Raw genomic sequence first — 18,682 nt, 5'->3', positions numbered from 1 at the left:
ACTTTCATACAACTAACAAAATATAAAAGATATATTGTGTATATCACATATATTGTCATGGACTCAAAAGAAGTAAATCTTTTATTTTGTATGGAGGTCAGGGGTGCCGGCAGGGCTTTACTGAGGAAAGAGCATTTGGGTTGGATTTTGAAGGTAAAGTAGAACATTTAGATAGAGGTGCTTGCCCAGTGCATGAGTGAAGGGAGGGAAGGAAGGCAGGACCACAGTGCTACACAACCAAGGGGGTGGTCAATGGCAGGGGATGCCAACGTGAACAGTATCCCCAAAGGGGTGTAGTAACCGCCTGCATGGCCACATGCAGTACAACTGAGGAGAGAATTTGCTATCAGAGAAACTGGAAACAGAGAGAAAACGGTTGAAAGATTACCAAACCGAACCATATGTTGTATGGAGTGTGCCTGGAAAAGAATTTGGACAGAGATACATTGTAGGAGACACATTTGGAAAGTTATTAACAATATAACAAGGTAAGTAAACAAGTAAAATGAAGGATTATATTGGGGGGCCTGGGTGGCTCAGTCGGTTAAGCGGCCGACTTCGGCTCAGGTCATGATCTCACGGTCTGTGAGTTCGAGCCCCGCATCGGGCTCTGGGCTGATGGCTCAGAGTCTGGAGCCTGTTTCAGATTCTGTGTCTCCCTCTCTCTCTCTCTGACCCTCCCCCGTTCATGCTCTGTCTCTCTCTGTCTCAAAAATAAATAAACGTTAAAAAAAATAATAAAAAATTTAAAAAAAAAATGAAGGATTATACCGGATATGCCTAAAGGACCCTATTACCTCTGAAATTCTGTGAATCTAAATTCCTACTACAAATCACAAGCAATTGTGAAATAAACTGGTGAATTCTGTAGTAAAGAATAACAGGATGTAAGCAAGAGCTGTACAATGGTAGAGTCAAATAACAGAGAAAGACCAAAGTTAGGCCTTGAATATTTACCTGACAAATTAAAGAAGTTGCCTCCTTTGTTCGATTGGCGTCTGCTCCCAATAGAAGCAAGCATTCAACCATGATACTGTTATTCTGATCACATGCTTTCTCTAACATCACGCTTTTTAACTCATCGTCCATAGCTAATTTTGCAAAGCACTTGCAACAAAGGTTTAGAAACTGAAAAGAATGGAAACGAGGATTAGAGTGAGATAAATCCATTAACAGTTAGCATACAGGTGAGAAACACTGTACCTGTTGATCCTTTTGTTCCATGATACTGGAAGACATCTGATGGAATATCACCGAATCAAAGGAATGATGCACCAGCAGGTTGGAAAAAGACACTGACAATTCCAGTATTGTTAAGATTGTCTGAAATCCCTGAAAGTGGGACCAAAATAATAACATAAGCAATTCTGGGCCAAAAGAATAAAAAATAAATAGTATAAAACAGATAATTTGTATGTGATAACTAACTAGATAATATTTATTGGGTTTGTACTTAAAAGCTATAAATCTTGGAACATTCCCATAAGCAAACCTTGCTCTCTCATTACTAAGAAATAGAGCAGGCACACAGAGAATAAAATGCAAGCTAACAAGCCATTGTCTAGCAAGGCAGAAAAAATCCCTAATGAATTAAAAATAAGCCATACTCACAGGATGAAAGCAAGATATTAATTAATATTAGAAGAGCTGAATCAGCAGAGCAACATACCCAAATCAGCCAGCAAAGTGTATTTCTTATTACAAGACTACAGATTAGGTTCTCTAGATAGCCTAGCATTTCGCTAACATTTTGGTGCCTTCTTGTGAAATTTCAGCTGCAAAAGATGAATATGAGCTCCTAGATTTCATTCATGTTGAATATAGTTGAGAAAAGCTCTAAAGGCAGTCTGAGGTTTACACCTCTGTAGCAAATTATTTATAAAGAACTAGTCAGTCGCATCATTACTTTTCAGAACCACCTCAAGCATATTCCTAAGAGTTGTCTGGGCTCTCCACACATGAGAGAGTTTCAGGAAAGAATGAGCTTTGGAATTTACTATTATTTAGCTTGGGTAAACTCATCAAAGATCAATTTAACCTAAAAAATTTTTATTATCTTTCAATATAATATATTAATGAAATTGTCTAATAGTTACTATTTTGTGGTTTTAAGATGCTGAATTTTGACAAATACTAACATTTGATAAGAGAAGTAGTCTTAATTTTTGCAGGTCTGAGGGACATGTGGTCCACCCACCACTAGACTAGAGGTCCCTGCAAATTCAAATAAATGCACCAGAAAAGCAAGTAATACAAATGTGCAGAAGGCACATAATTCAAAATAAAAACTTATAAACACTGAACTGACCAAATAAAATATGTTGACAGGCCAAATTTAGCCGATTGGTCAATAGTTGAAAACCTCTACTACAGAGATCCTAACATTTACACCTTTATGTATTAATACTGAGTAAACTGAGAGCTCTATAGCTGTACAGATTTATCTCTTTTTTCTAGGATTACTTTTAATCAGTTCTGGCTTGGCTTTAGTCATCCTTGCCTGAGGCACATTATAAAAATCAGATTTATATAGCACATTGTTGTTTTTAATCTAAGAATGCTGCACGTTCAGCACTTTATAATTAAAAACTTTACATACATTATCTCATTTACTAGTAATGTCTGCGACAAGGTTATAGCCTGGATTTTTTTTTTATTCCTGGTCAATTCTGCCATTTATGAAAACATTTGTTGAGTGTGGTTTATGAAAGCTGCAAATTCCATTACCAAAACAAAACAAAACAAACGAACAAACAAAAAAAAACAAAAACAAAGCAGAAACTCTTAAAGAGACTACTTGTTTTGCTAACATTAAAAAAAATTTTTTTTAACTCAAAGCAAAGTGGATATGGAAGGAACCTACCTCAACATAATAAAAGCTATATATGGCAAACCCACAGCTAACATCATACTCAATGGTGAAAAGCTGAAAGCTTTTCCTCTAAGATCAGGACAAGGATGCCCACTTTCACCACTTTTATTCAACATAGTATTAAAAATCCTAGTCACCACAATTAGACAAGAAAAAGAAATAAAAGGCATCCAAGTTAGAAAGGAAGAATTTAAGCTGTCATTACTTGCAGATCATTTGATATTATACATAGAAAACCCTAAAGACACCACCAGAAAACCATTAGAACTAATAAATGAATTCAGTAAAGTTGTAGAACACAAATTAAAATACACAAATTGATTATATGTCTAGACACTAATTATGAGTTATCAGAAAGAGTAATTAAGAAATGAATCCTATTTATATTTATATCAAAAAGAATAAGACACTTAAAAATAAATTTAACCAAAAAGATGAAAGACCTTTGCACTGAAAACTATAAAACACTGATGAAAGAAATTGAAGTAAACACAAATAAATGGAAAGATACCCCATACTCATAGAATGGGATAATCGATACTGTCAAAATATCCATACTGGCCTAAGCAATCTACATCTTTAATGCATTCCCCATGAAAATACCAATGGCATTTTTCACAGAACTAGAACAAAGAACTCTAAAATTTGTATAGAACCACAGAAGACCTTGAATAGCCAAAGCAGTCTTGAGATAGAAAAATTAAGTTGAAGGTATCACACTCCCTGACTTCAAACTATACTACAAAGCTATAGTAATCAAAACAGTATGGTACTGGCATGAAAGCAGACACATAGGTCAATAATATACAACAGAGAGCCCAGAAATAAACCCATGTATATATGATTAATTAATTAACCAATAACACACAAAGGGGAAAAGACAGTCTCTTCAATAAATGGTGTTGGGAAAACTGGACCAGCTTACATGCAAAAGAATGAAACTGGATCACTATCTTACACCACATACAAAATGAATTCAATATAGATTAAAGACTTGAATGCAAGACCTGAAACCATAAAACACAAGCAGTAAACTCTTTGACATCAGCTTTAGCAATATTTTTCTTGGACCATACTCTTCAGGGAAGGGCAACAAAAGCTATAATAAACAAATGAGATTGCATCAAACCAAACAGCTTCTGCACAGCTAGGAAAGCCATCAACAAAATGAAAATATAATCTAATGAATGGGAGAAGATATGCGTAAATCATACATCCAATATGGGGTTAATGTCCAAAATATATAAAGAACTTATAGAACTCAAAACCAAAAAGACAAACAACCCAATTAAAACATGAGCAGAGGACTTGAATAGACATCTTTTCAAAGAAGACAGACATGTGGTCAATGTCTGTTGATGCTGATCTGCACAACATCACTAATTATCAGGGAAACACAAATCAAAACTATAATGAGATATCACCTCAAACCTATCAGATTGGCTATTATCAAAAAGACAAAAAATAAAATGTTGTTAAATATGCAGAGAAATGTGAACCCTTGTACACTGTTGACGAGAATGTAAATTAGGGTGGCCACTATAGAGAACAGTAGGGAGGTTCCTCAAAATATTAAAGATACCCATATCATATGACCCAGCAATTCTACTCTTGGGTATTTACCCGAAGAAAATAAAAACATCAATTCAAAGAGATATGCATCCCTATGTTCATTTCTGCATTATTTATAATAGCCAATATGAGAACCTAAGTGTCCATTGATGGACAAATGTATCGATAAAGAAGATGGGGTACACACATATACACAAAATTGAACACTACTCAAACATAAAAGGAATGAAATCTTGCCATTTACAACAACATAGATGGACCTAGAGGGTATTATGCTAAGTGGAACAAGTCAAACAGAGAAAGACTAATACCATATGATTTCACTTATACATGGAATCTAAAAACCAAAACAAATGAACAAAAAATGCAAAACAGAAAAAGACTCATAGACAAAAGGGAAAAACTGTCAGTATCATAGTGGGGAGGGGTTGGGGGCAGGTGAAACAGGTCAAGGGGATTAAGAGGTACACACTTCCAGTAATAAAATAAATAAGTCATGGGGATATAACATATAGCATGGTGAATATAGTCAATAATTTTGTAGTAACTTTATATGATGATAAATGGTAACTACATTTAAATTGGAGATCATTTTGTAATACATAAAAATATCAAATCACTATGCAAAATTAATAGGATAATGTATGTCAGGGCGCCTGGGTGGCTCAGTCAGTTGAGCACCTGACTTCGGCTCAGGTCATGATCTCTCTCTCTCTCAAAAATAAATAAACATTAACAAAAAAATAGGATATTGTATGTCAATTATATTTCGATAAAAATAAATAAATATGTGATAGGAAAAAAATCTGAGCCAATTTCTTTCTTAATCTCCCCTAAGCCAACATCTTTCATTCTTAATAAGGAACACTTATTATATATCACATGTGAAATGTTGTTTGATGAAAAATACTTAAAATATTTTACTGCAAGAAAAAAAAATATCAAGGAGAAAAACTACTAGAGGTAAGCATCCCATAATAAAACATTGAGAATGACAAACCTTGAAAAATTATAACTTCTATTTACCTAAAATCTAAACAAGTAAAGCTCAGCTGGCTAGACTTTCTCTAGCACATTCTCTGCCCTTTCATGAAAAAGACAAATGGCAAATAAATATGCTGATTTTAGAGATTTAATAATGAATCACAGGATCTCTGCAATTCAATCCAATTCTCTTCACCTATAATTAAAATACTACAAAATGATAAATAGGTTTCAATTAACTAGACTATCTCCATTAATGCAAAGTGGGAATTGTACCAGCTGCTCTGAAAGAGAAATCTTCACAAGATCCCAAATTCCTTTCAAGATAATGCACATACTTTAATCTGTACTTCAGCCATATCCTTAAATCGTTGTAAACTGGAAACCAGAATTTTTGCCAGCAGATGCCCAGTTCCTATGCATAAATTCTTCTTTGTAATCAAGCATCCTATAAGACCTAAACCCAGACATTGAATTTCTAGAAAAATAAAAGAAAAAAATAATAAAATTAGTGGTTTTAAATCTCAAAACTAAAGAAAAAATTTGAAGACACCCAGCCAATAGCTAAAGGCTTATACAAAATCTATCCTAATCCTGGGGTGCCTGGCTCAGTCAGTTAAGCATCCAACTGTTGATTTTGGCTCAGGTCATGATCTCACCCACAAGACCGAACCCTGCATAAGGCTCTGCACTGACTCTGCACTGACAGCAGGGAGCCTGCTTGGGATGCTCTCTGCCCCTCACCCGCTCGCCCCTCCCTGCCGTTCCAAAATAAATAAACATTAAAAAAAATCTATCCTAAGAGTGCCTGGGTGGCTCAGTCGGTTAAGCATCCAACTTCAGCTCAGGTCATGACCTTGTGGTCCATGGGTTCGAGCCCTGCATCGGGCTCTGTGCTGACAGCTTGAATCCTGGAGCCTGCTTTGGATTCTGTGTCTCTCTCTCTGTCTGTCTCTCTGTCTCTCTCTCTCAAAAATAAATAAATAAAACCATTAAAAAATCTATCCTAAATCCTGACTTCAAATGGTACCAACCTTGGTCATCTGGATACATCTGAAGTGTGTGAAGTACCGAATCAATAGCACCTTCCAGGGATAATACTTGTAATGCATCAGGAAAATGTGCTAAGGAAGAAATTACTTTCAATCCACATTTCTGAATCCCAGGATTTCCAATGAACTGAAATCAAAAGGACAATTGATATTTGCTATTTAAAATGAATTATTAATACTTCAGTTAAAGCCAGCTACAGACTGACAAAATACAAACTAGTCCAAATAAAGATTATTACCTTTGATTTTGCCTTACATTACTAATTACTTTTTAATTATGATTAAGGATAAGAGCTACCATTTTAATACTGAGTACCTCTTCTGTGCCACACAGCATGCTTAGTACTTTACATGCATTTTCTTTTCACACGAATCTAAAGTCCATACTAATATCACTCCCAATAGCAGATGAGTTTACTGGGGGTTAGAGAGGTTGCATATTCCTAAAGTCACACAGATTGTACATTGCTGAGATGAGACCAAATCAGGGATGTTGGAGCCCTTCGCCTGTATACTGTGTATTAGCCAGTAAAATGCAATGCTGACACTCACCTACAGAAAATACTAATCGAGAATCTACTCTTTAAGTGTTTTATATGTCATGTCTCATTTATTACCCCTCAACAGCCTCATGTGATAGATTCACCAAATTTCAAAGATATGGGAACATGAAGAGCTCAAATCACAAAGCTAGTATGTGTCAGGTCTAGGACTTTAATATAAATGTGTCTCCCTTAAAAACTCAGGAGCTAAAAACAAAAACAAAAACAAAAAACAAAAAAAAAAACAACAAAAAAAAGAAAAAGGGGAAGAAGAAAAAGAAAAGAAAGCACAGGAGGTTAATCGCTACCTCTTCCAACTTTTTAATCTCAACTCTTCCAGATGATTTGACATCATTTACAGGTATCCTAATACAGGCCACTTCTTTTTCCAAACTATCCTACTTATCAACTAAGAAGAAACAGTCAATACACTTCCCAACCATGGACAATCACAGTTACACCTTCTCTCTTAAAAGCCCGTGGCTCGGGGCGCCTGGGTGGCGCAGTCGGTTAAGCGTCCGACTTCAGCCAGGTCACGATCTCCCGGTCCGTGAGTTCGAGCCCCACGTCAGGCTCTGGGCTGATGGCTCAGAGCCTGGAGCCTGTTTCCGATTCTGTGTCTCCCTCTCTCTCTGCCCCTCCCCCGTTCATGCTCTGTCTCTCTCTGTCCCAAAAATAAATAAACGTTGAAAAAAAAAAAAAAAAAGCCCGTGGCATATAGCTAACTCTTATATGGGATGGGCCATCTCTGCTTTTCCATAATGTTTTCCATGATATGAATGCCCACCTAATAGCTTTCCTTTCAAAAATTACAATGCTATCCTTCACAGCACTTTTGTTTACACAGACACTGGTTTCATGGTATCTCTACTCCAAATGTGTGATTGGCACTACTGTGGGTATACACCACGGAGCTGAGAGCTTCAAGTCAGATCTCAAGCTCTGTTACAGCTTTTTCAACCAAAACCATCTACCCTCCAACCTTTCTCACTTCCATACTGTCAACGAACAGACTTTCATTCCTTTCCAATCTAGTCCTCCAATGCCTCTCAATTGTCCTTATTCAGCATCTTTTTTTCTTCATAGGGTATGAGGAGAAGCATCATTTTGTCATCCTGTGCCTCTCTCTTCCACCCTAATTGCTCAGCTCGGACATCAGTTCATCTATCATTTCAACAACAGACTCATATCCTTGCCCCACTTCATACTCTTTTCCTGTCATTGTTTCCATCTTACCAACTCTCTGAGTAGCAATTTGGAGCCAGTTAAATTTAGGTTTAAATTCTGCCTCTTTTCACTTAATAGTTCCATTAAAAATTAATGAAATAACATTTACTCAGAAGTGGTATTTACTCAGAAGGTATTATTCAAGAAATGAAAAGAAATTCAAAGTAGTTCAAAGTGAAGCTGGAGGGATGGCTCATGTGTCTCTGCCTCCTCACCTTAAACTGATCCTAAAAATCGAGGGTTGTTATGAGGATGAAATGAGATGACTCACTTTCTGTGCAACAAACCCTGAGTGATGGCCACGGTTCAGGCCTTGGGCTAACCACCCTCCTCATAGATGAAAAACTTCTAACAGGAGACAGAATGTCCCTTAATTGGTCTTCCATTCCATCAAGCTACCATTTCTCCTCCATTTCTAAACTTATTAATAGAAACATCTACGCCCACTGTCTCCACATTCTCCCTACCCCTTAATTTCATATAATCAGACTTCTGTCCTTACCACTCTGAATTAAAACCATTCAAAGAAAAAAGTCCTTTAACAACCAAACTGCTGCTTTTTCCTCCCTTAATTTCCATGACATGGTACACCCCTAATTATTCTCAAACTTTAAAACCATTCATTTGCCCATCTCCTTTACAATCTCTTCTTTCAATGTCAAACTTTGTCCAAAGTTCTTTTCTTAAAACCCTTCTATTTATGGATGGGACTTCGTACACTAACATGGTTCATGTCACCGTAACAACAATAGCGACAACCACAACAATAATACCAAAATCTATGCAGTACTCGCTATGTGCCAGAGATCCTTTTAAGCACTTCTTATATATTAACCCATGTAATCCTCACAATAACCCTATAATGTAGAAACACCATTATTAGCCCTATGCCATTGATGAAAAAAATTGAGACTCGGAATCCTTTAAGCAGATAACTCAGAGCACAAGTTTAAAGTCTCTTAAGCTCTAAGCCCACATTACTCTATGCTTGACGCTAGTATCTGAAACTCGGATGTTCAAAGCTAAAAGTTTATTAACTTATCAGGAAAACAGAAAAAGGAAAATGTTAGATTGTAGACTGTCTGAACTTTCTGTGTGACGAATAGTACCACCATTCCTACTTCCTAGGCAGGGCCAGCCTCCTGCGTACGCACCTGCGCAGCCATAGTTCTCTGTGCTTCCAAGGGCCCCACACTCGGTATAATGCTCTGCTACCACCGTCTTGAAATTCTTAGTTTTTAAGCAAGGAGTCCTGCATTTTCATTTTGTTCTGGGCCCCACAAATCAGGTAGCCAGTCCTAACCTCAAAATGCATCATAGGCTTATTTTTTTACGCTAAAAATTAAATCAAAAAGATATTTATAAAGCATACATATTTGTTCTTAATACCATCCCTCTAACAAGTTTCTACTCAACTATTGGTTCTGCTACCTTAAACTCCTCTAATCTTGAACTATTTATTTCAGGTACAGTTGGATGATGACTAACGACTCCCTTACATCAGGAAACCTGTGATTGGTCCATGCAAAGAGAATGACAGCTTCACATTACTACATACGATGGAGCGCAGATAAACTGTTGGATAATTTAAAATAGTGGTATTTGACTTCTGACCAATTCATAAATCTGAAAATATTTATACAGGGGCACCTGGGTGGCTCAGTCAGTTAGGCTCCCAACTCTTGATTTCAGCTCAGGTCATGATGTCACAGTTCGTGAGACCAAGCCCCACACTGTCAGCCCAGAGCCTGCTTGGGATTCTCTCTCTCTCCCTCTCTCTCTCGCCCTCTCCCCCCCAACCAAATAAACTTATAAAAGTATGTTACATGTATATATTTGTATTTACAAGCCTACAGTAGTCTTTTCTTTCAGTTATCAAATATTCTGTCTTGAAAATAGTGATATAATGTATTGCTGTTCAAATGGAAATTAAAATCAGTTTACTAGTTTATACTTAGCAATGTTATCCGAATGAAATGTTGGGAAATGCCAGTGGAAGGACACATAGAGATGTTAAACAGAAACATCTTATTGCCTATGCCCCACAATTTTCCAAGTTTTTCAGAAAATACATAAATAATTAAAATGGTTTCCTCAATGAGCTAACTAGCCAGCTCAAGTCACCTGGTTCAAAAATAGTCTCTTTCCTAGCTGTCAGCTACGTCAACTGCAATTCAAGAAAACTTCCCAGAAAAAATAAAAATATGGAATGTATAGCTAACAAGAAGACACCGTAGTCCAGGACTAAAATTAAGATACAACAGGGGCGCCTGGGTGGCGCAGTCGGTTAAGCGTCCGACTTCAGCCAGGTCACGATCTCGCGGTCCGGGAGTTCGAGCCCCGCGTCAGGCTCTGGGCTGATGGCTCAGAGCCTGGAGCCTGTTTCCGATTCTGTGTCTCCCTCTCTCTCTGCCCCTCCCCCGTTCATGCTCTGTCTCTCTCTGTCTCTCTCTGTCCCAAAAATAAATAAACGTTGAAAAAAAAATTAAAAAAAAAAAAAAGATACAACATAATAGCGACGCCTGGGTAGCTCAGTCGGTTAAGCGTCCGACTTCGGCTCAGGTCATGATCTCATGGTCTGTGAGTTCGAGCCCTGCATCGGGCTCTGTGCTCTGTGCTGACAGCTCAGAGCCTGGAGCCTGCTTCGGATTCTGTGTCTCCCTCTCTCTCTGACCCTCCCCCATTCATGCTCTGTCTCTCTCTGTCTCAAAAATAAATAAACGTTAAAAAAAAAATTAAATAAAAAAAAAAAGATACAACATAATAAAATATCTGGATTTCAAGAAAAAGAATCCTTTGGTATCCAGGTGAAAATATCACTCATTTTAAAGTGAGAAAAAAAAAAATCAAGCTGGTTTTAGACTTTTCCCCTGAAACATTCAGCACTAAAAGACAGTGAAATGCCTACAAGTTTTTAAAGAAAATAAACCCCAATATTTTACACCCAACCAAACTGTTTTTTCAAGAGTTCAAATATAAAGCATTTGAACAAAAGATTTGAACTTCAGTCTGAATGTTACTGGAGTTTTATATATATCCAAACATAAATTCACTTTAATAAATACTTTCCAGGGTGCCTGGGTGGCTTAGTCGGTTAAGTGTCCAACTTCAGCTCAGGTCATGATCTCCTGGTTCATGGGTTCCAGCCCCACACTGGGCTCTCTGCTGTCAGTGCAAAGCCTGCTTCGGATCCTCTGCCCCCGTCTCCCTCCCTCTGCCCCTCCCCTGCTCTTGCTCTCTCTCTTTCTCAAAAGTAAAAAAATAAAAACATTAAAACATTAAAAAAATAAAAACAAATAAGTAAATAAATACTTTTAATAGTCTTTGCACTGTAACCTTAGTTGAATCTCAAATTCTATCTAATTGGGAATTCTGCTTTCCAAGAACAGACTTAACTTTTAAAGGTGATTCGTTTCAGGTGTCTGCAGTATTTGGGCCCAAAATCTCTGATGCTTTGTAACATTTATTCAGAGTGAGACATGCAATCACAGAATTTTAGAGCTAAAGAAATACTTATATTCCTCTTTTAGAGTTTTTTTTTTCCTCAAAAGTGGTGAGGAATTAGGGGAATAACTTTTAGGAATTAAAAACAGGGGAGGTTTTTAAAACTGAAACACTGTCACTTCTATTTCCCCCTGACCTTAACTCCCTGCCTCCAAATGACAGTCGCTGTTTAGTGAGATGCCTTGTCATTGCTCAGCTGTTGAAATGGCGGAACACATAGGGGAGGCAGTGGTAGGCTTCTCAACCACTGCTTCTGGAAGTAGCAAGCAAAAGAAAGGAAGACCTGGGAGCTGAGTGCTTTTCTTGGCATCACGGTATTTACTGACAGGGTGGGGTCTCCTGATCGCTGACTCCTTCTACGATATCACACTTATAGTCAATAACTTTAGAAAAGATGGGCTACCCAGAATCACAGTTACCTGTGAAGTTGTTCTGGTACCTCTTGCTTCTCACCAACATATACCATGAATAAAATTAACCACCCCCTCCTCTACACGCCTATTGTCCATAAAGCCAGTATAGTTCGTAAGTCCCAATGCAGAACATGTGGTTTACGCACGGCTGTTGTTATTCCCCTCACCCAACTGTGAGATCCAAGAGAGAGGGGCACAAATCATGTTCATTTTTGTCTTCCCAGTGCCTAACACAGTTCCTTCCACATACTTGTTTTCATCAAATATTTCTGGAATTGAATTCAAGCCATTATATTGCTATACTCAAAAATCATACTAAGGTTTCAGTACAAATGACTCAAATATATCATAGACAATTACATTATAAAGTTCAGTTTAAATTGAATTGTTAAAGGAGATCTCTCTACAGGCTATTCTGATTTATGACATTTTTCAAAGTATACTAAATCACAAGGAATCATTTCCATTAATCACCTTGACTGCTCTCTTCCTCTCATGAAAACATTAACTCTAATCATTCTTTACATCTTTACTCTTGTATCTTTTATAAAGACCAATTCATCTTACATTAAGCCTCAAAACCATCTTAATTCCATCAATTCCTTTTGCATTTCACAATGTAAATTTAATTCCCTGCTTTTTTCATACTTAGTATGATTGTTGATTATAGTAATTATATTATTGCAAATGTAGATCAATATGTAAATATATGTAATACATGTAAATGCATATAGATATGTAAATATCTAAAAATGGTCAGAAACAATGCACACCGAACCATTTCAGAGGTTATCTCTGAGGAGAGCAATGAAAGTGAGCCCAGGCAATTGAAGAAGCTTTTAATGTTGTGCCCTGTGTCTTCATGGACTGAACCTTTCAGACCAGAAAAGACCCAAAAGAAAGACAACAGCAGCCACAGTTCCTGACATCACTCATGAGCTTAACATCTAGCTCTTTAGTTCTCTCTCTGATTGAGTAGACTGGAGTGGATTTATGTTACCAGCAATCTAAAGAACCTGTCCACGTGTGTGGTCAATAGTACACTCCCCTCAGCTGGAATGGTACACCTCTTCACACCTTGCATCCCTGTTGGCATCTTACATCTCCACCCACATAACTTCCTACTATCATAGTAAACAGAAGATGGAAAACTGAAACTGAAACAGCCCTTCTATTTCTCCAAATCCCATAGTCCAGGGAATGGTATAAAGGCAGAAAACTTATATTGTACATACCCTGTTCAACGCTGCTAGGACCAGTTTGTGAATATCATTCCTGAAACACTGTTTTTTAACCATATGTAGCTTATGTTGATATTCTGTATCTTCCTTGGACTCTTCTGGCATGCCTAAATAAGTAAACAAATAAATAATAAGTTTCTCATAAAGATTTAGGCTGAGCAGATTGTCACTTCCTAGAAGTGATCATAATTAACCTAACAATACATACACATGTTGTACTATTTTCTAATGCATAGTTCCTTATCAAAGAAATAACCCTTATCTTTACAGAAATTATAAAAAGTTTATCATTGAATGTAAAATAGATGCAACATGTGTGGGTGTTTACTGAATTTAAAGTAGCAAGAGCTACTACCTGGAGAGGTTTTCTAGAGCAAACAATACTTTTTTTGTATGAATACTCTGTACTCATACAAGATTTTTATGCAACAATGGACAGCTTGAGAAAAGCTCAGTTATTTGGGCTACACATAAAAAGGTCAGATATGAAATGCAGACATAAAAGAACAGCTGGAACAACAGTGAAAAGAAAAAAGATTTCAGTTTCAGCGTTATGGTGGTAAAGAGCATGTACTTTTGTTAAAAGTCCTCTAAGGCTGTATAATAGTATTAAGTTACTCACAGGAAACATATTCCTTATTAAGCTACATGGTAATTAAACTATCCTAAAACTGTTAAAAAATAAGAAGTCAAAAAATAGTGGTTACATAATTGATACTGCATACTACAATTATTATGAATGGATGATGTTTCCAAAACCTATGCCTATAGAAATAATTATTAATAAGCAGTTCTTTATATAATCTTTCACTTTAATAATCTGTATTAACAAGGGGCACCTGGGTGGCTCAGTCAGTTAAGCGTCAGACTTCGGCCCAGGTCATGATCTCATGTTTCTTGAGTTCCAGCTCCACATCAGGCTCTGTGCTGATAGCCTGGAGCCTGGAGCCTGCTTTCGATTCTGTGTCTCCCTCTCTCTCTACCCCTCCCCTGTGCTCGTTCTCTCTTAAAAATAAACATTAAAAAATATTTTTTAAATTATTTTTATTAACACAAACTATTAACTGGCTGCATATATAGCTTTTCATTTACCTAACAACAACAACAAAAAAAAAACTTAAATGCTAACTACATGCCAGAGCTGTTGCTACATGTTGGGAATAACACAATGAATAACAAAGGCTGGGTGGATCTCCACCCTCCTGTAGCTTTCAGTCCTCATTTTAGAATATATTCAGACAGGTTCAGACATTCACTACAGCTGTATGACCTTAGGCAAGTCGCTTAAACTCTCTGCCTTATTTTCAGTAACCAAGCCCACGTTAATTTCTGAAACGGCCGATTACATCGCAAGCAGATGTAACCACTAAGAGGAGGCCTGTTGAGTAATAAAAACTTTATCACATGTAATAAGTCTTAATAAACATCCTTCTTACATTAAGACCAAATGAACATTACCATAAATTTCATCTCTGGTCTTTGTTATATCACTTGAGTTTTTACTATCCATAAAGGATATAATCTCCTTTCCATGTAACAGTCCTTTAAATTGTACATACTGCAAAATTTTGAGGGCAGGATCCATAACCTAATCATCTCCAGATCACCAAGAGTTCCAAGCATAGTGTTTTAGATCTGTTATTCAATGTATGCCTGTTGCACAAATGTATATATAGAAGTGCCTACTCAGGAGTCAGGCTGCATAGGTTGAATACCTGACTCCATTATACAAGTTGTGACCTTAAAATCTCTACTTCTCATGCTTGTTTCATCATCTGTAAAATGGCACACACACAAAAACAGGTATCTGCCTCATGGGTTGCTATGAGAATTTTAAAAATTCATACACATCAAGCACTTTGAACAATGCCTGACACATTTTAATTCTTCATGTTTTTCAGCATATTGTTACTAACTACAAATGAATGGGGTGTTTTACAGTTTTCATAGCATCCTAAGCCATCTCCTGATTAAACAAATTCAGTTTCTCTTAATGTTCTTTCAGATGTGGTTTTATACTCATAATCACCTTCCTCTATATAATTCCCAATTTGCATAAGTCCTTTCTTAAAGAATTTTACATTATTCCTTCTAGATCTGACACCAAGTCAAGAAAAATAACCAACGCAATATTTTATTAAAATAGCTGTCTTATCATTTTATTAAAGCCACAGAGTCAGGCACCTGGGTGGCTCAGTCCATTGAGCATCTGACTTCGGCTCAGGTCATGATCTCGTGGTTTGTGGATTCAAGCCCTGTACTGGGCTCTGTGCTGACAGCTCAGAGCCTGGAGCCTGCTTCGGATTCTGTGTCTCCCTCTTTCTCTGTCCCTCCCCCGCTCATACTCTGTGTCTCAGAAATAAATAAACATTAAAAAAATGTAAAAAAAAAAATTAGACTTCCATTTTAAGCTCAGTCCACATTGATAAAAAAATAAAATGAAGACAGAAATTACATCAACTCTGATCTTGTACCTCTGAAGGGTAATAGGTAAAGTTGCCAAAAGTTCTGTTTTTGCACATATGCTTTCTACTATTTCATTCAAAGAGACAGTTGAAGGTCTACTCTCATCCTGGTTTGTGTTAGTAGCTGAAATAGAACAGGAAGACCTAGTTTCTACCTTTCTCGAGCCCAATGCTTAGCTTTAGAACACATATGTAAATAAACTATTATAGTGGTTAACAAAATAGAGGTGTGTGCAAATAATAAAAGGGAAAGAAGAAGTAATGACCAAAAGAAATGAAGTCAGGTGCCCAAGATTTGTAGAAACTATAAGGAGTTTGGGTAAAGTGAAGTTTACTTCATCTTAAAAAATGAAGAAACTGGAGGGACTCCTGGGTGGCTCAGTCAGTTAAGCATCCATGATCTTGTGGTGTGTGAGTTTGAGCCCCACCCCAGGCTCTGTGCTGACAGCTCAGAGCCTGGAGCCTGCTTCGGATTCTGCGTCTCCCTCTCTTTCTCTGCCCTCCCCTGCTCGTGCTCTGCCTCTCTTTCTCTCAAAAATAAGTAAACATCGGGGCGCCTGGGTGGCACAGTCGGTTAAGCGTCCGACTTCAGCCCGGTCACGATCTCGCCGTCTGTGAGTTCGAGCCCCGCGTCAGGCTCTGGGCTGATGGCTCAGAGCCTGGAGCCTGTTTCCGATTCTGTGTCTCCCTCTCTCTCTGCCCCTCCCCCGTTCATGCTCTGTCTCTCTCTGTCCCAAAAATAAATAAACGTTGAAAAAAAAATTTAAAAAAAAAAATAATAAAAAAAAATAAGTAAACATTAAAAAAACAAATCTTACAAAGCTACCGGGTCAATCACTTCAGTAACTTATTGTTCCAAAAAAGAGGAAAAATTGAAAACTACTACATTGAAAGAAGTTTAAGAAACCTAACAGCCCATATGCATATGTGGGCCTGAACTGGACACTGAATTATATAAATTTGCTATAACACACACCTTTGTTACAATTAAGACAATCTGAATATGGGCTAGTTAATAAATGAACTGAGATATTATAGGCACCTACCTCAACTTAACATGCTCAAACCAGAATCATATTCAACCTCAAAACTACTGGGGTACTGATACTATAGTTAACTCATTGATACATAGAATGGTTAAGATACAGTATAGCAAATTACGGTGTAGTATGGTATAGTAATACGGTATAGGAGCATAGAATAAAATAGATAACAATAAAGAAATGTATTTATATAATGATATGTTTATAAATGTGTCAACAAATACGTATTTCTACACATGAAATACAACCCTAAAATTATAAAATTATTTCCAAGGGTACCCATTAATAGATCTAAACATCATTATAAGAAAATCACTTAATTGACCTTTTAAATACATAAGTTCACATATCTAATGATTATTGCTATCAATGTGGCTTCAGAGTCAATTCTAAAAACAATAAAAAAATTATCTTCAAAAAATGTTTTAATGTTTATTTATTTTTGAGAGAGAGAAAGATAGAGTGTGAGTGGGGCAGAGCAGAGAGAGAGGGAGACACAGAATGGAAGCAGAGTCCAGGCTCTGAGCTGTCAGCACAGAGCCTGAGGCGGGGCTCAAACTCACGAACTGTGAGATCATGACCTGAGCCGAAGTCGGACGCTTAACCAACTGAGCCACCCAGGCGACCCCAGTACGATTTTTTAAAATATTTATTTAGTTTTGAGAGAGAGAGAGAGAGAGAGAGAGAGAGAGTGTGAGTGGAGGAGGGGCAGAGAGCGAGGGAGACACAGAATCTGAAGGAGGCTCCAGGCTCCAAGCTGTCAGCACAGAGCCTGACGTGGGGCTCGAACTCACAGACTGCAAGATCATGACATAGGCCAAAGTTGGACACTTAACTGACAGCCTTGAAGGCACCCCCAAAACTTGTTTCTTAACCAAAAGAATATTATTTTATTAACTAACAGATTTGGTTCTGAAAGTCTTCTGCTTACCTTTAAAATTTAAAAGATTAAGGCTGGCACCTTTAAGGATGATCAAAATGGTTCTGTTTTGTTTTGTTTTTTACAATCTACAAAGTTCAAAAAAAACTGTAATAATATTTTCAAGCAAAATTATGTCTGTTAAGTTATACCTTAAAAGTTGCATGACAACTATGAATAGCACATCATGATTCAATTCAAAATCTACTAATTGAACAGCTATTTTAGTTCAATATGCCAGGGGATTAAAAACACCAACAATGACAACGACTGAAGAAAGCCCCCTCCTTGAAAAAATGTATATTCTTGTACCGAGTATGCTTTTATTCTTAGAAACATAAAATACGATTATGATTAAAGATAGTGGTAGATTTATGAGGATTTCATTTAAAAACAGTGTATACAAAAAAAAAAAAAAACAAACAAACCTGGGCTATAAAAGAATAGGAATTTTACAGAGCAACAAAAAGTAATTACGTCCCTGATATTCAGCAGTCAGAAAGTCCTATCAAACGAAGGTCCTCACTGTCTCTCAGATCCACCGTCTCCCCTGCTTCCATCGCTGGGCCCCCACCATGTCTCACCTGACCATCATGGCCTCCAACGCAATCTCCCTGGAGAAGGCTTTCTCCCTGCCAATCATCCTCCACAGCACAGCGCTTTCACTATAAACTGCAGACTTGTTCATGACACTAAAGTTTTTGAACACCTTTAATAAATCTGAACTGACTTCTGTTCAAAAAAGCCACACACTTGCTCAGTGCTGTGGTCAGGCCCTTAACCTCAGGCCTCCGCCAGTCCTTCCACATTCATCCACAGGCACTGATCTCCTCACACCTTACCCACCC

The 18,682-nt window shown here is 37.3% G+C and overlaps 1 protein-coding gene across 2 annotated transcripts in view; it reads right to left on the bottom strand.

Moving 5' to 3' along the window:
* Positions 1 to 18,682, bottom strand: part of LRRK2 (leucine rich repeat kinase 2) — a 138,925-nt gene that overhangs the window by 90,692 nt on the left and 29,551 nt on the right. For both annotated transcript variants that reach the window (XM_047866488.1, XM_047866489.1), the window contains 5 exons: positions 13,402 to 13,514; positions 6,463 to 6,607; positions 5,767 to 5,906; positions 1,204 to 1,332; positions 958 to 1,128 (listed from right to left, as the gene is read on the bottom strand). In XM_047866488.1, the coding sequence (XP_047722444.1) occupies positions 958 to 1,128; positions 1,204 to 1,332; positions 5,767 to 5,906; positions 6,463 to 6,607; positions 13,402 to 13,514 (698 nt within the window). The remainder of the gene's footprint in view (positions 1 to 957; positions 1,129 to 1,203; positions 1,333 to 5,766; positions 5,907 to 6,462; positions 6,608 to 13,401; positions 13,515 to 18,682) is intronic.

This window comes from Prionailurus viverrinus, chromosome B4 (assembly GCF_022837055.1).
Source record: "Prionailurus viverrinus isolate Anna chromosome B4, UM_Priviv_1.0, whole genome shotgun sequence".
Taxonomy (NCBI): Eukaryota; Metazoa; Chordata; class Mammalia; order Carnivora; family Felidae; genus Prionailurus; species Prionailurus viverrinus.
Note: the sequence above shows the minus strand (reverse complement) of the source record. Positions and strands in the feature narration are given on the sequence as shown.